Source organism: Diadema setosum, chromosome 8 (assembly GCF_964275005.1).
Source record: "Diadema setosum chromosome 8, eeDiaSeto1, whole genome shotgun sequence".
NCBI classification, from domain to species: Eukaryota; Metazoa; Echinodermata; class Echinoidea; order Diadematoida; family Diadematidae; genus Diadema; species Diadema setosum.
The window spans coordinates 29,426,194-29,449,260 of record NC_092692.1 but is presented as its reverse complement, the minus strand read 5'-3'; the positions used below and the strand labels follow the sequence as shown (position 1 = coordinate 29,449,260).

Genomic DNA, 23,067 nt, shown 5'->3' with positions numbered 1-23,067 from the left:
TAACCGCACCCCTTTCTAACTCTCATCTGCTCATTATATTCACCTTTAAGGGTGTTGCCTTTGCACCGATGAAATCTGATATCACAAAAATAACACTTTCCCTTTCAAAAGAGTATGTGAGCAGTGCTGTTGCATTCTCAGCATTATGTGCGGGATGTATGTCCCACAAAATTTGACAGAAATATACTGTATACTCAAGATAAAATGCAAGTTTCTCTGTTCTTTTAGGCTAATCATGGACTAGGTCCATGGGATAATAGTGATGATACAATTGTATGAAGTGATTTGAATTGAATCAAACTGAATTCAAGTGACAGCTTGGAAGATAGCTTCAGGTATCGAAAACATGTCCCGCTGTTTCAGGATCAATTAGCCACTCTGCATGGTTTTACCTCAGTCATAGTCATTGTGCGGGCATTCAGTAGTTCAGTAGGCAGGAGAGATGTGAAAACTGTGCAAGGTGATTGTCGAATATGAAGATCATAATAATCAATGGCACTTAAACTCCTCCTCCACTTTTGAATCCAGCAGTGTTGAGGATAGGTTTTGCTTTGTTGTTTCACAAAATATGTGTAGATGGCATACAGTGAAATTGTGTCTCCTCTTATAGCATGTACTTATGACATCTCTTACTCTAAAAAAAGAAATGAGTAAAGCTCGTCTGTTACCTGTAATCATCCTGAGGTATAAAAATAAAAACTATTTTGATATGTTAGTTTCATTGCTGGGGTCGCTCCTCACTATCTACAAGGTTATGGTGGTTCCAAAACATTTATCCTCAGGTACATGAAGACTCGCAAGATTGCACCCTATAGAGCAATTATCTCCTAGCCATTCTCTTTTACCATCCATGTTACAGGCAGTATGTAGAAGGAACATTTCCGTATGACTTTCCTTTTTTTTTTTTTTTTTTTTTTACGAGATGGGTGTAGTCTTTATACAAGTTGTAAAGCAGGCAATAACAACATACCTAATGTTAAGTTTTTACTAAGGTTTGTTTTGTTATGGAAAAAACACACACACCAAAAAAACACAATTCCATGAAAATGTGTTACAGACACCAGTAAAAGACAATGGGTGATAGCTGTCTGCTGTGATGATAAACCTTGTGACTGGTGGGACCGACACCCATGCAACTGCTGCTCTTACTGGGGAACGATTGTGATAATATTGTTTTGGCGAGTGATAACAGAACTATTGTATATCTAGTAAGACAAATTCCCACTTCATTTTTCTGTTTTCCTGGTGTGGGAGTACCAAAAAAAAAATATGTCTGAAAGATGATTTTACATCGTTTTCACTTATGCATGATGAAAAACATATTGCGTATTGTGAGATGAAAGTCACAGAAATGACAACTTGCAGTGTGCTGTCTAAATTTTTACTTGGAATGCTATTATGTGCTTTAAATATGGCTATTTGTGCAATCCTATGTAAACATTTCCTGCAAAATGGAGGAGGAAACTAAAAAAAAAAAAGATATATCGATACATTGCTTTCATCCTTGATAACTGTACCTTTTTGGGGGAAGCAGGAGTTTATGTTGAAATATCACTTCCGTGTCTAAGCACTAGGACTACCGGTATTTCTGTGGGAAATTTTGAGACATGATTTATGTGCTTTGCGATAACTTATGCTGCTGTACACATGGAATATCTACTGACTCCAAAGCAACTACTAAAGACAAACAATCCAGACGTTCCACTTGCCTGAAGTCAAGTCACTGTGAACCCCCTATGTACACCCCACACCAGGAATTCCTGAGTTACATGGATGGCCGAACCTTGGAGAAACAAAGCAACACAAGTCAACCACACCACATTGTCATCTGTATTTTCAATAAGATAGTGGTCCTTTCTAGAAAGTTTCTCATTGTTAATTCTGCACAAAAAGGTGGAACGCGTGACGTATATGGGTATGACTTTTAATAAAAAGTCATGGATATGTTAAAATTAGGAAATTTGCAAAAAAAACAAACAAACAAACACACAGAATAATGCCAATACTGCAAAATATGTGATGTATATTAAAGTTATGTGTATTTGTAAGATCTCTACAATATTACCTAATAGAGTTTAAAAGGCTGTCCAACTCTTATTACTGTTTTTTTTTTCATGTAGTGCTGAATAATATTGGATCAAAGCCCCTGCTAAAGGGATGTGGGGGAAAACATTTCATCCACCCCTTTCACACTATAAAATGTTCAGCCATTAGATACTTAGTTTCAATTGTTGATCGTCAGAAATTTCTTGATTTCACCAACTGCTGCTTTTGCTGTTCCTTGTGCTTGCCAGTAAAGACACCAGTTGGAAACCTTATTGTCTCACAGACAGTAGCAGAAAAGAGTTGTACAATAACAACTGTTTTTTTCAGTGTCGCTGATGTGCCAGGACTGTAGTCTGCTGGGTACCAGCCAAAAAGTTTAATGTGGTTATTTGATCTCTCAATAAGTTTTACCTTCTCGTTGAACCCAAACTCACCTTCCCACTTGGCCCTTGTAACATCTCTTTATGACTACAACCTCGGGGTTTCTTGCCTCCCCCCCCCCCCCCTCCTCCCCCACCCATCTTTTCACTACTACCTGCACTTTATTTTACTTTATTTACTTTATTTACCTTTGGGAGCAGTGATCTAAAAAAATGTTCAAGATATCACATTTGATGCATATGTGTAGGTCTGTTGTATCACAAAACATCCTACCATATAAAATTTTTGCAATAAAACCTAAAATATAAGGAGATATCAGTATATTTCTCAATAAACCATAACTGCAGATCTATTGTTCACATTTTGTGTATTTAACAATACTTAACATCGACTATACGGATTCAAATATTTACAGTGGTTGTTTCTATCCCTAACTCACATTTTAGAACTATTTTAAAACACTACTGTCAGGTTTTTGTTTCATCTGCAAACGGTAAATTATGCCTTTAAAGGTAGAGATGAATGCATGGATGGAATTGAGCTCATTTTTTACTGTATTTAACCTTTACTGTGTCTTGTTTTTTTTTTTTTTTTTTTTTTACCAAGATGTTTTGGTCCCTCTGCCCGTTTTTTCAAGATTTTATTTTGTCCCTCTGCGTGTTCATGAACATTATAATGTTTAACGTTGTAAATGATAGCATTCTTTTAAACTTGGTTCATTATCATGTTCTCATATCTGGTTCAGATTGTGGAGTTTATTCAGTTTTTATTCTGTAATGCACTCACATCATTTAAAGCTGTATGATGATTTCACAATATGAATTCATTAGATTTTATAGTTGAAACAAAGTTGTATTTGAATAGTATAAATTATGTTCTAAGTGTTATGTTTTAGTTGATGAAACTATATTATTCTTATGTCATTTTACTGTGTATACATGATTATCACAATTCAGCCACTCAGCTGCGAAGATGATTGAATAAGCCATGAATTGAATTGAATTGAATTGAATTGTTTGCTGATTGGCACACACGCAGTGTGGTGGTTTTTGTTTTTGTTTTTGTTTTTGTTTTGTTTGTTTTTGTTTGTTTGTTTTCACTGATTGGCACAGGTGTCTAGAAATTGATTGTTAAGGAATGGAGATTACCTAATCCTCTAATCCCCTAATCCCTCCTATTATGTATCACCATGATCTTCCTGTTGGTCTAAGGCATTGTGCTACACCTTGTAGTGGACTTGCTAACTGTACAACTACACATTGTCGGTCAAGTTTAGATAGATTTTAATACTAAATGCTGATGAAAAAGAAAAAAAAAATGAAGAGAGAATGCCTCAAGATCTCTTCAGGTTTTGAAGATGTATATACAAGGCTGCACCCTGGCACTGTTCCGATGGTCCAGACACAGAGAAAGTCAATGCCGAGCCAGGAACTTTTTCAGGAATGGACCAGTAAGAAATGGAAAAACTGGGTACCTAGTGGTCCAACAGGGACATGTTGGACCAGTAGAAAAAATGGGCCAGTGTGCAGCCCTGACTTATATTACAGATATGTCCTTCATCATAGAGTACCAAAGTGTGATGACGTAGTAATTAATCGCCATGGAAACTGGTTCCAAATAACCTCACCTGGCCCAAATATCTGTGAACACTAATGTTGCTAACCATGCTCGCACCTGATTCCACCCCATGTTGTAACAAAATACTGGGACATCATCACTTTGCTACCTGATTAAATGGGCTGTTTCACACAGTACTTAGTTGTTGTTGTTTTTTTCATCATTCCTCACACATATCACACATCTCATCAAGGATTTTTTCTGATTCTCGTTTCTCCCATATCCCTTGCAGTCGATAACGCAGGCCAACAACCAGCTTGCAGCAGCGCAGGAGTCGTTGGCCTCGCTAGAAGCCCTCATCAAGCAGTACTCTCCTTCATCAGAAGTATGTGACTTAATTTCATGCTGCTGTAGACTTTCTCATTCAACCCCCTTTTAGTGCCACACACGTTTGATATTGTATATTTACAGTGTATCTATTTATTTAGTTATCTAGTCAGTTATCTATTTGATTATACATCACCATGTCCACTTAAACCATATTAGCATGGAGAAACATTGGGTTTCTTGTTGCTGAAAATAGGGAAAAGGAAACACAAACAAGAGCTAATCAAGAATTATTGTTGTTGCACAGTATATCAAGTTCAAATTCATACCATTATGAATCAGGAATTGAGTGACAAATAATCGTGTGTTTTTCATTAAATCTCAAATATAGATAGCACTTGTAAAACTTTTCTTTTTTTTTTTGATAAAGAGATCTGTTCTGTCACCTGTTTTGGAAGGGGGATTAAAAATATGATTATGGGTCTTAGGGATAGAAAATGTTTTTGAATATGTGTTTTTAAAAAAAAGTTATCACAACTCAGTCGTATGCAGACTCTGCTGTCATTTGATGACGAGGCATGAATTACGACTTTATAAAGTACAATGTATGTTTCTACAATCTCATCCGGGTGTTACATGATAATAATGTGGGGCATAATCACTTATAAGTTTCAAGAAGACCAAAAGGCTAAGTGGAATTTGCGTGTGCAGCTTGAGAGAAGTATTTATGTTCTGTGAACTGGAAGGCCATTGAGTAAACGTGACACAAGATTACTGGTATAAACTGATATGTGTTTCATTTCCTTACCACTCGTTTCACAGAAAAACACACATATGCAATTGCATCGCTTTCGCAGACTAGCTGTCATAGTTTCTTCAGTCCAAGATAACTTAATAACGTTATTGAAATGAGCAGTGTATGTTCATTTTCTTTGTAACTTCATAGTTCATATAGAAACAGTCGTGACTGAGAAATTTGATATGCTGATCGCAGTACTGCACACCCCTAACATCTATTTTTCTTGTCCTCTCCTGTCACTACAGCCATAAGTTTCTTTGTAACTTTTACCATCTGGTGGAGATTTTCAATGTAAATGGCAAAATTAAAGAGATCAGTATACTCATTTCACTTTCTTCAATTTTGTAGTTAACTGGTGGTTCTATTTTCTCCCTTTCTCTTGTGGTTTTTTGCAGTCTTATGCCAACAGCGTAAATGATACCCTGAAAGAGGTGATTGGGTACACGCAGCAAGTCACGGCTCTTGTGGACTGTAACAGCATCCACAGGGACTACATCTCGGCAGTGCACGGGATCTGCTACGACACGCTGTGAGTTCGTTAACCCTTTCAGTGCCAGGGACTTTTGACAGTGTTTGCAATACAGTATTCATCGCATAATCGGGACAGGTTGGGAGTAGCAAACACGGCCCCTTTAAGCGGGGTGCCCGATTTCGCAGTGAGCACTCACCATACACTAACGGCATACGACATGTACATGTAGTGCACACACACACACACACACACACACACACACACATGCATACTGATGTACTGTACATGTACATGAATACACAACCACGCTACCCCTCGGCGCAACCCTCTAGCTCTCCCTGCATTCTTGCAATGATGTAGAGCACATGGCTTTGCTTATGTAGAGGAGAAAAATGTCGCGAAAACATGTGTTTCGCAATGGCATGGATACTTATACACGGCACTTTCGTGGCTATGCATGTACGTGTACTGGATGGACGGAGGTCAAAACACACCAGTCCGAAGCTTGCTTTGTAAGTTCGATGTAAACGACAACTGATAGGGAATCTTTAGAATCTTTTAAATATTGTTGTGGTATTTTGGTAGATTTTTTGTGTAAAATATCAACAAAAGCAAAGATCGCTTGAAGAAAAATTGTCCCGTTTATCAGAGGTCCCCGCCCGATTATCCAGTGAAAATAACATGCATTGGAAATGTTTCTGGGAAGCGTATGTCATTTAAGCGAGGTTCCCGATTATCAGATGCCCGATTATGCGATGAATACTGTACTACATTGTATGTGGTTTTCTGTGCCGATCAGCACTCAGAGTTTACAAAGGGCTAAAGCAAGACACCATCTCTTCATGATAACCTAATACCACTTTGTTATAGATACACATTGTCATCTCCATTATGGGATATGGTTTCAGCTGCAATAAACTAGTATTTTTTTATGTCATCTTCCATAGTTTTTATGATGGTTTACCCAGCATGGTGCTCAAATTCAGAATCTAGCATGTAGTAATTGGGTGGGGGGGGGGGGGGAATAGATTTTTTTGTGTATGAATATACATGTATGAAGAGCATATCATAAGCATGAAGCGTAAAGTCCTGTGCAGCTATGATTGAAGGCCTGTTCAAGCTTTAGGGTTCTAGATGATTTCTGATGCTATCTTTAAAATAGCCTTCATATTTCAAAAAAATTGAAGGTAATCATAATGACAATGATATTAACGTAAGCAATGTTATGATAATGATGACAATGTCAACGATTTTGCAGAAGACCCCTTCCCCCCCCCCCCCCAAAAAAAAAAATAAATACATATCTAGTCTTTGTCCTTACAAAGGATATTAACATCCTCCTTGATTCAGGAATTATTCTGACCTTTTGAGATGCTTGTAACACGCAATAATCCCAGATAGCTCCTTGAATCTCCCTGACTTTGATGCATCAGCATTTGCCACCCTCACGATGATGTTGATTGTAGGGATGACAGCCACTATAAGTTTTCTGTATGAATTTCTCTTATTTTTCTCTCCCATTTTCATAATTTTAATTTTTCTGTTTTGTCTCCCAGAGCTGGTACTGGTTTCCTCCTGTTGAGTGGAGTCGTTCTGGGTCTGCTGCTCACGCTGGTGCTCTGCATGTCATCCACCCTGGCCTCCAGGATCGCCAGAAGGTCGGTAGTCTCCCACTGGACCTTCCTACCACAACAGAGCCTCATTTGCATAGATGACGGTTTTTTGGGGGTTTGGCTTCAGGGAAAGAGATATTACATAGGGAGGATCTCTTGCCCTAAAATGAACTTGTGATAACCTGCCATTAAAAAAACACAACAAAAACCGAACAAATAATATTGTAGGTTTTGCTAGTCTATGAACCTTCAGAGTGATCTCGATGAGTAAGTGCAAACGTGAGCAATCAATCGTGAGTCTACCACTCTCTGTCCTAATCAGATCATCTTTTGGTTTCAGTAACGTGGGATTCACCAAGTGGGAAGGTGATTTATTTGCTGGGTTTCACAATACAGGGTGGGGATAGGGGTGATGTAGCAGCCAGCTTTTTAACCCATTTCATATTAGATTCCTGAGATTCCCACAAAATGTGAACAGGATCCGCCATCTTCTCATTGTCAAATGGTTAATGGAGTATGGTATCGGCCCAGCTCTGAGTGGACAGTGAGATAATGATGATGAAGGCTTGTCGCGCTCTTGAAGTACATATTTCACAGCTTTCGGTTTTCAGTCAAGATATGACGTACGTGTGAGATGCATCCTCTTTCTTCCTCCTCCTGCTGTTTCTGACGTTACGCAGTGTAAACCAAGGAAAACAAGATTTGAGCATCAGAGGGAGTTCTCATTGCCAAATGAGAATGGCCGCTTGATTGTATTCCAAACTCTTTGTGCTTGAATGATTACATTACTTTGTAATGCACAGTAGAGTACTGTATAACCTGTTATTTTCGCGAGGGTTTAATTTGCGCAAATTTCGCGAATCACAGTTGGATCGCGAATTCAGCAACACGCGAAAATGACTCCATGCGATGTGTTAATAGAGCATTAATGTAAGCATCGGCGTCGATTCGCGAAAACAACATCTCGCGAAAATGTCTGTGACCTCATCACTCGCGAAAATATCTGTTTCGCGAAATATAACAGCTTATACAATATATTATTACATGGTATAGTAGCTGCGTAATATATCTCATTATAATGGTGCTCTTGACCATTTTGATAATACATCAAGTTTGCATTTCCAATCAAGTCAAACTTTGTGTGTGTAATCAGTAAGAACCAGTGGCGGGTAATGACGTCCATGCACATTAATTGTGCCAGGCTACTCCCTATGCATGGTGCGTGTGGCATATGGCATAATGAAGGATACATACAGAGTAGCAATAGTTTTAGTACATACAGAGTAGCGATAGTTTTAATACATTCAGAGTAGCAGTAGTTTTAATATTGATAATTTGTGGTTTACTCTCTCTCTTTCTCCGTGTATTTTATCGATATTGTTTTTTTTTTAATCATGGCAAATGATATACAGTGTGTCTCTAAAAAAAGTAAACCCAACTTCAACGGCAAATTTTCAGAAAACTATCAAATATTTACATATTATTTTTTCATGGTTAGATAGTCCAATAAGTCCTCTGTCCAATGATACCACGTAGGTTATGTAACTCTCATGCATGACTGAGCATGATTCAACTTAGTGAATGGGTGTGAAATCATCGCTGTGGCAAGTTCCGTGATCAGCATATTTTCTCACATTGTACCATGGCTCTTTTTGTTGGAGGCTGCCCGTCGGGGAACTGCACCCGAAAAGCCTCTTGAACTTCCACGAAACTTCTTGTTTCCTGGTATCAAGTTACCAGGAATACTCTCTGCTCAATTGTCAACTGTACCATGTTTGGAAAGCATGTGATGTGTGCCTGTGTCAAGAACAACCTTTGCTGAAGTTGTTATACAGTCATAGGCCTAACATGTGACAAAAATTTAACTTCAAATATGCCCTGAATGCATGACAATAGCAAGAAATAACTTGCCACAGTGATAATTTCACACCCATTCACTAAGTTGAATCATGCTCAGTCATGCATGAGAGTTACATAACCTACGTGGTATCATTGGATAGAGGACTTTTTGGACTATCTAACCATGAAAAAATAATGTGCAAAATATTTTACAGTTTTCTGAAAATTTGCTGTTGAAGTTGGGTTTACTTTTTTTAGAGACACACTGTATAGTATTTTCTACCATGCACCATATGGAACTTACAACAATTGCAGTCTTCATGAGTGTGTAAAAGCACCATGAAACAAAGCAATTGGATCTTATGTGCAGAATGATGAAACACTAAAGTTCAACCAATAACAGTTAGCAAGCTACCGTATGCTGCCACCTAATTCTGTGTTGTGGTCATGGTGAATGTAATGTGAGATAAAATTATCAAGCACATGAGTTAAAAGTCACCCATTTTTCATGTAAAAGATTTTAAGTGGAATTACCTGGTGTGTAGATACCTACTGCACAGATTCTGACAAAAAACTTTGTCTATATTTTCATATTGAAGGGGGAAAAAAAGGGTAAGTGCACACATTAAGCTACAGTAAGAAATAAAAATTCTTCTGGATTGTTCCCCATCAACATTTCAACATTCTCTGCTCCGTCAATCAAATAATGCACTTCAACCTAGATGTGCATTTGATATACAGCAGGTGAAATCTACAAGCTGAGACATGTAGCACAAATCAAATTAATGAAGGGGGAAGTGAAATTCCATTTGAAAAGATTGAAATGAATTAATCCTGAAAGCCCGCCGTAATGCGTGCTGTGGAAACGTGCTGGTGCAAATGTTTTGCATCTTGCGTGTATGCGTGTCGGCACGGATGTGAATGCTAAGTTTTCTTAACGTGAAGCTCCCCTGTGAGGTTACAGGTAAATCATCCATGTAGAATAGAGTGAGAGAGAGAGAGAAAAAAAGCAAACATACAAAATTTTTAAGCCAGGGAAAAATGCTAAATTTGCCATCTCTAATAGGAAAAAAATCTTACTGATATACACATGTAGTGTTTTTTTTTTCCTAGCAAAGTATGATATATTTTGCCATAAAACTGATCAAATAAAGCAATGAGAAGCATTACATTTTGAAAGAAGAGCGCTTTCACCTAGAAATTGAATTACATCTCCCTTGGAGATAACAGTTTGTTGTTGTTTTTTTCTCCAGATGGTTTATTCATTCTCGCAAACAGGATGCCAAATTTGCAGGTTGCCTGCTCTGTCAATTATGTCACACACTGCAGCTTTTAAAAAGTGCATTCCCACTGCATGTTCAAGTTGATTTTAATGAATAAAATCAGGTACAAAAAAAAAAGGTAGAAGTTTCATGATAATTAGACATAAAGTAAGAAAGTTGTGGAATTTTCTCACACTTTAACCAGATGCAAGCAAATAGGAACAGTCTGCACAAATTTGTGCACTACTCTTCTGTAGGTTTGCACATGAAAAGATGTTATTGAAAAATCATGTTTTTTTTTTAGCAGTCATACATCAACCACAATCACTTCCTCCCTAAAAAGGCATTGTTTGCTCAGTTATGACAAAACCACAGTAATTTGATGCAAGTAACATATATTATTGTTTCAGTGGAAAAGTAAGAAGGGAAATTAGTGGATATTCATGTAAGAATTAGTGGTGCTTTGCGCGTCGATGACATCATCACCGTCAGTATGTAGGTGTAGTTTATTCAAATATCACTTTGTCATGAAAATGCATGAAACTTGAAACTTCCATGAAAAAATCTGAATTTAGGTCAGATTTTGTGGAAACATTTACATCAACCATTCTGTTCATGTGATATCACTCTATTTATTCATCACAACCAATTTGAACATGGTGCAGAATTACACTCTAACTAATACGAGCATATGTTATGTTACATGATGCTTATGACATCCCAGCTTGATTTCACAAAGTTAATTTCAAAGAATTAATGCCAGCCATTTCGGGAACATGTCCTTCTCAATTATTGTTTGCATAAAAGACTCCCACAAAATCACTGTATGCAAACATACTAAAATATCTCTTTCTTGTTGCAAGCAGAAGGATGCAAAGAGCAAATGGTTAAGTTGTTTGTAGTCTTCGAGACATAGAGTGGAAACACTTATGAATGTTTGTGTGTGTATTTTGATTTTACACCCACCGATAATGGTAAAAATATTTTTGTTGTCATTTAGCTCAGTGTGCTTTTTAATCTCAACAGAGGAATGCCTGCAATCCTCACTAGAAAAGGGTCCCGTGAAGTTTGTTGAAATATGGCTTATACAAAAATTTCCCCTCTATGATGAATTTCTCACTTAACCAACACATGACATAAGAATATTACTGCAATGAAACTATTTATGTTCTATTCTTGTCATTGTGCTTTTTAATTCTTTTTTTTCCCATTCCTCTTCCTGTTCCCATTTTCCATGTTCATTTTCTGTTCCCATTTACCATTTCCAATCCCTGTCAACATTACGTTTTTCACAATTTCCATTACCATTCTCTGTTCTCATTCCCTACTGCTGTTCCTTTTTACATTCCCTGTTCCCATTCCCTACTACCATTCTCATTTCCCATTTCACATTCCCCATTCCCGTTCCCTATTACCATTCTCCATTCTCATTTCCCATTTCCATTTCCCATTCCCTATTCCCATTCCCATCCCCATTCCCTATTATCATTCTCCATTCTCATTTCCCATTCCCATTTCACATTCCCAATTCCCATTCCCTATTACCATTCTCCATTCTCATTTTCCATTACCATTTCCCATTCCCTATTCCCATTCCCATTCCCTATTATCATTCTCCATTCTCATTTCCCATTCCCCATTCTCATTCCCTATTACCATTCTCCATTATCATTTTCCATTCCCATTCCCTGTTACCATTCCCCGTTCTCATTCCCACTGCAGGAAAATAAATTACGAGGTGGACCAGGAGGACCCCTTCCTGCCCCCTCAGACGTCGTCAGCAACCCTGGAGAGGTTCCGACGGAGAGGGCACGACTCCGCCGACTCCGCCCGGGAGACGCCCCCACCCCTTGCCCCCATTTCGCCCACCAGACCCCAATCATCACATGGCTTCGGGTAGGTGTTCCTTGGCCAACAAGTTTAATGCTAGTTTTGCCATTTACTTCAATTGAGCTGCCAATTAGGATGTTTTTAAATGATATCTATCACACTTTATCTTTATCAAAATTTGTCACGACTTTTTTTTTTTAGGGGAATATTTACAAAGAATTGTATTTTTTTTTTCTCGAATTTGATTTATAGCATGGTTCAAGAATACAACTTTCCCTTATTTGAAGAAGAATGTGAAAGTAACCTTCAATTCTTTTTTTTTTTTTAATCTGCAAAGGATGGCATAGTATAAAAGGAATTCAACAAAAATTTCATCTTCACAGTCCCGAGATGTTAGGCTGAAATATGTCTCTGTCATTGCTGATAAAATCTGAAGAAAATTGTATGAAGATTTCAGAAGTACGCATAGCTCCTGGTTTTTCTTTGATGTATATAAAATGAGTGTTAGTAGTGGATATGAAGCAAAGTCCAATGAATTGTCGAAGAGACACTAGTTGGCTTATTATTTTGAGATGTATTGCAATCATGCCACAGTGGAGACAAAATGTTTCCCCCCAGCAGTGTGCCAAAACTTGATTAGTCCCAGCAATTACATCTCTTGCGTTGATGACATGTAGTAACAACACGAAAGCACATTTCTTCACAATCCATTTACACACACAACATAAGGTTTGTGGTATATATTGAAACTTGATGATATTGTTGCCTTGAAAGCTACACGTAGGTGGATAAAGTTTCAGTTCCCACAGAATCTCACACACTTGAGATGACTTGTCAGTTTCTTAAGACGTGTCAAGTGTGTGTTTTGCATTACCCTTTAAAATGATCCTCCAAAAGCTGAGCTTGTGCTATTAGAAAATGGTTTTATTCATCCTAACCTTGAGCATGTTTTCTTTTTGATTTGCTGTGGAATTCTTAACACAATGCAGCGTTGTAGGGAATTATGATGCCGTATTATTAGGCCTACTTACAAAAATATAAAATCCTTTTAAATCCTGTGCTTGCTGCTCCTACTATCATTTGAATGCCTCCTAACTCTTGCTTTAAAAATTTCAAGTATGATTGATGCTACTTTAAATATCCCTTCATGATTCAAACACAATTTCCCTAATATTCCATACCTGGCCCATGATTCAAGGCAAGTGGTGGGGTTCATGTCCTGATAAGTTAAACCAGTAATCTAAAGTATACTTTATTTCCTCATCTCAGAACTTTGTCAAAAAAGAAAGAAAAGAAAACTTGAGGCAAACTGATACGCCAGACATTCAGAGACGTTGATCTATAAATAGAAAGTTTCACACAATCATAACTTGGAATCGAGGAAGAATTAAAAGGATGATAGCTTTGCTGCTGTGAATGTTGAGAAGGAGTCTTTTGGTTTTACCTACAAATTGATGCAAGAATCCATAAAAGAAGATGAATGATTGACCAAAACAGTAAAGCAGGAAGAAATAACAGCTAGCTCCAATTGTGATAGTCTACTGAATTAGTGATGATATATAATGAATGGACCAAAGACAGAAATATACACCATCTTTGTTCTTTGTAAAATAGATGACTACAGATGAATAGTTATTCCAATTAGTAGCAAGCAACTCAGAGTGACTATAAAGGAACTGTCCTTCATTGCTAATACTGCGCGTCATGAAAATGGCTCTTGTGTGGTGCCAAATTTTCCCTGTCATATACCTTTTTTTTTTGGGAAAAGAAAATCCATGAACTAATTAGAGATTTGGGGAAAACTTAATTGGTATATTTGATACTTCCCCTCCACTGCAGTTGATGGCCCAAACATTTTGTTACAAATATCGGCCAAGTCAGATTTGGTTTTATATATCTTTTTTGCCCTTTTTTATGTTTTTTTTTTTTTTTTGGGGGGGGGGATTAGCTATCAAAGGTTGAATTTATTTTTAGATCGTTTGTTTGGTTATCTGCAAGAATTCATAATCTTAACTTTTTTGTTTTGATTTATATGTAAAGTGTCAACAGTCTCCTTGGTAAATTTTTGGGATGGAGTTTTGTCCGTGACATCTAAAGCGCAAATCATGATTCAACTTTGGAATAATCCACTCCATGAAAAAAAAACATCTAACCTTCAACATGCTGTAATCATACCCAATAGATTTTGAAAGGTACTTGTTAACACCACAGTTTATCATATTTTTTTTTCACTCTTTGTGTATTAACACATTTCCAAGACAACAACTTCATTATTAAGCCATCCCACCTCAATCGTTCATTCTAGGACGTTCAATGCCCATTCAACACAGTGTCAAGAAGTGAACTGAAACAATGTTTTAGCATCACCCTTGGGCGTGGCAATATGCCTGATGAACCATGCCAAGAACTAACACAACCCACCATTCATGGGACTAACCAACTTTCCATGCATGAGAAATTAAATCCCCAATCAGTTTAGCTCAGTTAAAAGAAAGATTACCTGCAACAAAGTGATTATTTTTTTTTTTTAATGACGACAAAAATTTGCAGTGCAATGCTAACCTTTGACCCCAATTTTGCTTATTGTTTTGCAGTGACCAATGTATTGTGTATTATTGAATTGTTACCCAATCTCATTCTATTATGCAATGCTTTTGATTAATTGAATCTTTTATATTCCCATGTGTGTCCAGTCTTTATTTAACTCAAAACCAAGGATATGTATGTCCTTTAGATGATATAATTCAAAGCCTTCAGTTTATTCCTTTAGGCAAAACTTTGACAAACAATGACAGATTTTGAATGCTTGTCAAAAAAGCAACAATTTTGACTGAAGGCCCCCCAAAAAAAAGAAAAAAAAAAGAGGGAAAACTAATGATCAGAAAATTAATGTTTCAGAGCAAATTATTCTGGCAACATAATGCCCAGTTATAGATGGTCTAAGTTGCATCTGAAATAAAGATTGAGCACACACCTGCAAGTGTACAATTATTATTAATCCATTCTAATATGCAGTCCCACATATTGAAAGGTGTGCAGTGTTTTGTTTCTTGTTAAAATGAGAGATGTGCCGCAAAACCTTTGTCCCACAGGTCAGTCCAAATGCCTTCGCCGCCTAGATACCACAGATACGAGCCGCAAGTATCCCAATTCGTGGCGGGCACCGTTTATTTCGGGCCGCCTGCCTCCACAAGAGCATTGTGGGAATGCGATGTGTCATGCTAGACTTGCCTGCCAGGTGTTGGCAGCGTACCATGCATCTCTTTGCAATATTGTCTGGTCCTCTGCCAATACATATGTGTTAAAGGGATATCTCTTTCCTGTGAACTTATCAAAAGTTCTTTAATTGTAATTATTTTTCCAAGTTTGTGGTAATTATGCACTGTTCTGGATTGGAAAAAAAAAGGAGGACACCAAATGAAATAGAACAAAATATCAGAATCTTGGAAATCAGTCACTTTGATTTTGACAAAAAGACAACTTTGTCAAAGAAAATTCTTATCCTCACTGATGAAGATTTGAATATGAAAAGTCTTATTGACACTTTCTTTGCCTTGCAGTAATGTCCAGGTAACATCAGTGATACAAATATAGAATTTTAAAAGCATCGATATGCCTGAACAACAAAAAAAAAAAAAGAAAAGTAAAGGCAATATGAAGAGACTCATTGTAATTTTCTTGATTTGATATTTAAATTGATCTACTGAATACAATCAATGCAGTCAGTCAGAAGATCTGACAATGTTTCAAAGAGTAATGCACTGGGCCGTGTCATCATTGTATGATATTGATATTGCCTGCTGTCTGCTCATTCCTAGCCTCCCTACCAGCCTGCAATATAATTTATTTTCATCCTTTTGATTTTTTTCTTCAGTGTTTGTCATCTTGCATCAGAAATATTATATATATACCCATGTTTCATTTCATGCCTGCATTTGATATGTGTGTTAATTTTGTCACCTGCATCGATGTACCTGGTCCATATTTGGCCTTCATTTTATATATTCATCTTCACTCATTTTTCATTTCCTAATTTTTTTCATTTCCTTTTCCCACCCTCCTGTGCACACCTTGCATTTTGATGGATCTTGATGGGAGACATTATGGCTAGAAAGAAAGAAAACAACAACAACTTTTCAGAAATTAAGTTGCAGCCAATTAAACTAATCAGAAAGTCTTGATGAGAGAATTGCAGTCATCAAGCGAGTAGTCTCTTTTGTGATTGAGAACTTGAGACATCAAAACAAGATCTCATTGCAAAAAGAAAGCCAGAAAATTATCCCAAAGGCTTTTACACTTTCAGATTTGTACAGACTCGAGACCGGGCTCCTATTTCAAATGACATGTAACAAAAACTTTGAGGAGCAATATAGTTGCAATTTCTGTGTTAATAGCTAGTGTGGTAACTACCGGAACCAGTCAGCAGCAAATGTTTTGTTTGTCACCATGGCAACATCACCATGGCAACATGGCAAGATGTTGCAAACTTTGATATGGAATGGTACTCAGATGATGAGATATAGGCAGGATGGGTCGGAGAAAGATTTAGAGACAATCATTGATTGTAATATGTGAACACAAAAACTCTTCATCCTCGAGTACGGTATGAATTCCACGTGTGTGCATCATGGAGCAATTTTGATAGCTAACAACAATTGCAATGTGTGGGACTGTGGGTAACATGACACCCTAACATGCTGGGAAAAGATGAGAAATTGCATGCCTAGGAATTAGTGCATTGAAACTGATCTAAGAGGTACCAGTGGCCTTTTTAAAAAGTACCAGCACTTCTTAGGGGAACGGAACCGTTTGTGGAAGTATGGCACTATCTTGCCTTGTATTTCACAACCACGTGGAAGTGAATGTCAATTAACATTAGTTTTCAGTTCAGCCTAGATACACACACACACATGCACACATGATTTTCCAACTCAAAGCTGGATCAAGTTTTTTTTTTTTTTTTTTGGTATGAAAACTTTTTTTTTTTTTGTAACTGAGAAAAATTTCATTTGTTAAATTGCCTATCCTACATTCTCCAATTGGAATTTGCTCAATTGTTCATAACAAATTTTAACAGACGTCATCAAATCTAAGCCTATTTCATAACTTTCCATGGGCCTTAAGAGCATAGAGAGATTAATTGGAGATCATCCAAACGTTTTGTGAGATGATACCTCAAAGAACACTGTCATGGTCTTGTGGTACGTGAAAAATTATTGGTAAAAAAAATCCTAACCATCATTTTCCCCTTGACATTGTGCTAATGGATCACGTGTCATTTTATAAGATTTACAATGTCGAGGTGGTGACTAAATACATTGTGAAAATGACGTTCGGCCATGAGATACATATAAGCGAGAGACAAAGAATGATTAGGCTTCAAAATGCTTCAGCACGTAGGAGAAGCCATATTAAAATAAGAGCAGTAAAGTTTTAGTGATGTTATCTAGTCTTTAATTTCTAATATCTACAGAATTACTTTTTGATTTTTGTGAAATTGCTTATCAAATGATTGAGAAAAAACAACCTTCTTTTTCAGCATTTTGGTTGGCAAAGTAGTAAGAATGCTAGCTGTATGATCAAAATGGATCTCAGAAGAGGGATCTATTTTTTGTTTAAATAGAATTTATGTAATTTGTGGCCCTTATGTATTACCTTGATTACCGTCATTAATTAATGTGCTCTTATAAACCTCTTGGATAACCAGTCGAGGTGCTGATTTTTGAAGAAAGGAATAAAAACACAACAACAACACTGTACTTATTTCACAGGAGATTTTGACAGTGGATCTTCAAAGAATTATAAGGGCAGAATTTGCCTGTCCATGAAAGGAGATTCATATCCTGGGTTTCGACCCCCCACACCTCAATTCATCCGTCATGCTGAATGATGGCAATTTAAGATTTAGGTTGTAAAAACAAATTTTATCACCTTCATTCTGAGTAAAAAAACCAACAAAGAAATACTCTAATGGGTCAACTTCAAATTGTGTTTTGTTCATGAAAAGAAGGGAAGATATATGGGGACCCCAGCGCCGTAGTTGCATAGTTTTTCCATGCGGAACTGCTAACCACTATTAATGCCAGGTGGGATGACGTACTGGCGTAAGAAGAAAGGCTTGTTGACTTCTAGTTTTTTTGTTCTTTGTTTTTTTCCTCTCAAATTCTGTGCACACAAAACAAGAGAGGTCGCTATTAAGATATTCTCTCCAGATTATACTGATACTGGGATGTCACAGCTGTTTCTGCCACGTTCACATTTCACAGAAAATACAAGCCTAAATTTGAAATAAAAAGGCACTTCTTCTCACTCGGGTGACGGAGATACAACATATCTTCTCTTCTACCTCGAGGAAAGTTTTGACAGTGAGCAACCTCACTTGAAACACCTCTGAATGCAAAATCTGCAATATTCAGTCACCTTCTTTCTTTTGACTTGTTATATCTGACTTGTATCATTTCGCTTCTCTTACCTGCAGTGAGGTAGACATGATCTCAAGTGACATATTCGGAATCTTTCCAAAATAGACAAAACTTGATTTTGACATATGACAAAATTTTGCATGCATTCATGCACTTATTCACAAGCAATGCAATTATTGGAGAGTAATGCCTGACACATTTTTTTCTTTTTTCTGACATGTTTGTTAATTTACAGATCAGCAGTTGCGATCTTAACAAATTTAATTTAAAGAGGGAGACAAAATTGAAGAAACTCACACCTAAACCTTCACCCCTCTGAATAATATCTTTCTTACATTTTTCTTTTTTTTTTTTCCATTTTTAAATCAATCCACACTGGCCCTGAAATGTATAGTAGGAAATTGATCAAGGCTGGGAATAGATTAAAGAAAGGGAACCAAAATCAAATGAATTTTATTTGTGTTTTCGTCTAAGATATTATGAATATTGAGAATCTTTCGGCTAGAAATATTTCTCTCTTATCTGCTGGTATTTCCCTGTCTCTGTCTTTCTTTCTCTCTCTCATTCTTTCTTTTATATCTCTCTCTGTCTTATGTATATATCTCTCTCATTCTTTCTATTATATCTCTCTCTTTCTTATATATATCTCTCTCATTCTTTCTTTTATATCTCTCTCTGTCTTATATATATCTCTCTCATTCTTTCTTTTATATCTCTCTCTGTCTTAGATATAACTCTATCATTCTTTCTTTTATATCTCTCTCTTTCTTATATCTCTCTCTCTCTCGTTCTTTCTTCTATATCTCTCTCTGTCTTATGTATCTCTCTCTTTCTTTTATATCTCTCTCTGTCTTATGTATCTCTCTCTCTCTCTTGTATATCTCTCTCTGTCTTATATATCTCTTTCATTCTTTCTTTTATATCTCTCTCTGTCATATATATATCTCTCTTTCTTGTATATCTCTCTTTCTATCTACCATCTGTCAATATATCTCTTTTTAATACTCTGTGTCTATTTTTTTTTTTGTCTGCTTTTGCTTCATTCTATTAGTCATAGCATTTTTCCATTCCTTCAGTTTTCTTTCTCTAACATTTTTTCTTTTCCCAAATGATAGAATTCCTCTATCTTTTCGTGGTTTTTTTTTTACCACCCCTGACAAAACAACAAAGGTAAGACACACAACACAGTCAAACAAGGTGTAGAGATAATGTTATGGCACTACGGAAAATTTGGAAATACAAACCTATAACTAAACCAGTAGCCCAACACATTCTACATATATAAAATCAATGTTGGTTTCTTCTTCTTCTCCTTCGTATTTCTCCCTTCTCTCTCGTTCTCTCTGTCTCTTTTTCGTTCCTGTCTGATTTCCGTCCTACAGTCCTTTCCACGACATCTCGAGTACACGGCCCTCGGGTCGCGCATCGTATGTCTCCCATCAGCGGGACAGTTTTTTGGAAGACCCGGCGAGTTCAAGGGGCGTCTACGACTCTCCCCCTCCTTCCGTGAGTGTCGCGAGCGTGAAACTCTCCGTCTCTCTCCCCTCATCTGTGTTGTTTGCTTTGCCCCCTTCCCTTTCACCCCTCCCATCATCCCCCCCCCCCACATGTCCCCCCTCCCCCACATGCATGAATACTTGTTAAGTGTTGCCTCTGTTGCCATTGTACGGAGTGCTGTATCCACATCTTATTCACTGCTGTGTTTTCTGCGTGCATTGTTGTCAGGTGTTATTTTTTGTGCGTGTTTGAGACATAAGTTTGCAAATAGTATGAGTGCTTATATGTGGATGAGTTTTATAAATGTCATGCGAAATTCACAGCCCTGTTGCATGTCTGCACTCCAGCATTCACTTTCAAATTTGTAATACTCAGTGCAAGACGATATTTAGCATTCACTTCAATTGAGGATGTGTTTACGTTCACAAGTGCCCAATAAAGCACATGCCCTACAAAGCCATGTACTACTTGCCCAACTCCACATGAGATTTGACTACTATAGCCCCCCCCCCCCCCAAATAAAGAGAAAACACCTTTGAATCAATTACAAACGTAAAATACACAATGATGTAAAGTAGCTGTAGTGTCACTCTGTAGCTAGTATCCGCATCAAGTGATTGACATACAAACATTTCATGCTATTTTAGTTGATATTACTATTCAAATGTGAAGCATATAAAAGTGCAGTTCCATAATGTGTTTTGTGTTGGCTTTGATCAATGGTGTAAAAATCAATCAGAACAGATTTGTTTTGTCAAAATTGGATCTAGAATATGAGAGTTATGGGATTTTTGGAGTGTTCCATGTTTTCATGAAACAGGATCACAATATTGGCAGCCACATATATGCAAAGTAATGGAAGTGCCATTGAAATCATAGCTATGCAATTCTCCCCATTATCCTATGTTTAAAACTTTGCCAAATTTCTTTGCTGTTTTCTTCTTTTTTTGGGGGGGGGGGAGGGGGCATGAAAGCAAAAGAAAAAAGAAAGAAAAAGAAAAGAAAAAGAAATCAAACAGTAGCCTTTGCTTTCAAGTTTTTGTGATGCAATAATCTAGCAGTGTTGACTGTTGCTGCATTAAGGTTGTATTTGCTAGGTCATTGACCAAAACATGGGATTTATACAAAAATTTTATTGTGAACAAATGCAGGGAGAGGTTTGTGAGTTAAAGACATCATCAAGTTAAGCTTAATTTGAGTATTGTTGCTTCCAAAAGATCACAATTTGGTGAAAACCTTTTCTAAAACTTTTAAAATTCCAACACACTTACATTTACGGTCTGGTTTTGGCGAAACTTCTACCATTTGGTTTGTGTGATTTTATACCTATTGCTATAGAGTCAAAATGAACACATTTTGTGGTCACTCTTTATATTGAAAAGAAGTAGCATTGCCCATTGTTCGTATCATTCAAATTTTTATGTGGCTCTGTTATTCATCAAGTTTCTTTTCCACACATAGTTTCATGACTTTTCACCAGAGTTCCATGAATTTCACCTGAGTGTCTGTGCATTTGCAGCGTGTGTGTCTAGTCAAGTTTTATTCTCCGTGCTTGTGTGTTTGTGTTTCACTGCAGTTATGACATAGATGTATTCTTTTTTTCTTTTTTTTACTTTAATGAGTGTCAGGTTAATTGGGATGTGCTTATCCTGCTGCCTGCTAGTTCAGATGTGATTTGTGTGGTATTTTGGTGATTCATCCATATGCTGTTTACCAGAACTTGTAATAGTGTGAGTAGATGCTAGGTGATGCATCCGTTGTCCTGACTGTGAACAAAAGACGAGATACTGACAGATGAAGCTTTTACAACATGAGCTAGGGCTTGGAATTGGCCCTTGAATCTAAGTCCTGGTCCATTCTTGTTGGAAAGTTGAGAAAAAATGCGATGAATCGTTGAAGCCATGTAGGGTATCGAGCAAATAACTGCTGCACGATAAAACAGTGATTAAACTTGCTCAATCAACCTACCGATTGATGCTTGCAAAAAATGCAGTGTGGGATTCATAACCTGTTTCTTGTATATACATATTTACAGTGTGTGTTGGAGTTGTCAAATTGATCTTTGAAAAAAATACAAAAAGGCAGACAAGAAATTGGTTGGGTTTTTTTTATAATCACACTGGTTTTGACAGGATGTACGTTTATTACTATAGCAAGATTGAGGCATTACAAAATGATCTAATATCATAATCTGGGATCTCACAATTATGATGATATCCCCCATGTAATCACTGCTACTTGCACTTTCAGGCTCTTTCAGAGCCTGTTCCTGCGATTGATTCCTAATTGATGAAATCTCATTGAATTTTTCGTAGTTGATATCAAAAGACAACCAAGAGGCAGCAGGCATCTTCCTCACTTAAAAAAAGTTCGTGGTGAGGAAAGGTTTTGTTCAGTAGGGAAAGGAACCTTGTAAAGAGCAGGCTGGATTTGTTGAGTCATGATGCTGTTGGGTCTTGTGGAACTCTGTGAGTGGTTGTACGTTGTTGTCTTATCGTCTGTGTTAACTTCATCTTCCAGTCCCTCAGTGTTTTCCTGTTATGATATTAAAACTACGGTAATGGTGGTGGTGGTGGTGGTTGTAATTTTTTTTTTTGAGAGAGAGAGAGCTATGTGGCAATTTACTGAGAATGATTTGAATCAAAACATGTCGGGATGTCATTGCTGAGAACCAAAAAAGAATTTTGGGAAAAAAAAAGGAAGGTAATGAACAAAGATGAAAATTGCATTATATGGGATGTGACTTTTGTGGATTTTCCGACAAATCTTTGGTTACCCACTGCTGCAGGATGTGTGTGAGCAGCACAAATCATGACGCCCGGTATATCACATTCCTCACGTCAGTGTTTTTGCGAAAGATGACGCAAATGCGGGATCGAGAATGATAATAAACAGATCCGGTGTCCGGTTGCCTCGAAGCCATAGCTCAGATAATCTCACGTCATTAAGGGAGGAAAAATAATTGAGAGGTTTCACACGTGCAAAAGAAAGTGGATGTTAACACATTTCTGTAATGCATTTC

The 23,067-nt window shown here is 37.2% G+C and overlaps 1 protein-coding gene across 1 annotated transcript in view; it reads left to right on the top strand.

Moving 5' to 3' along the window:
- The window catches only part of LOC140232339 (protein tweety homolog 1-A-like), a 118,472-nt gene that overhangs the window by 93,900 nt on the left and 1,505 nt on the right, over positions 1-23,067 (top strand). Inside the window, exons 9-14 of the mRNA XM_072312469.1 lie at positions 4,277-4,369; positions 5,506-5,639; positions 7,139-7,240; positions 12,019-12,192; positions 15,219-15,263; positions 19,931-20,054. Coding sequence (XP_072168570.1) covers positions 4,277-4,369; positions 5,506-5,639; positions 7,139-7,240; positions 12,019-12,192; positions 15,219-15,263; positions 19,931-20,054 — 672 coding nt within the window. The remainder of the gene's footprint in view (positions 1-4,276; positions 4,370-5,505; positions 5,640-7,138; positions 7,241-12,018; positions 12,193-15,218; positions 15,264-19,930; positions 20,055-23,067) is intronic.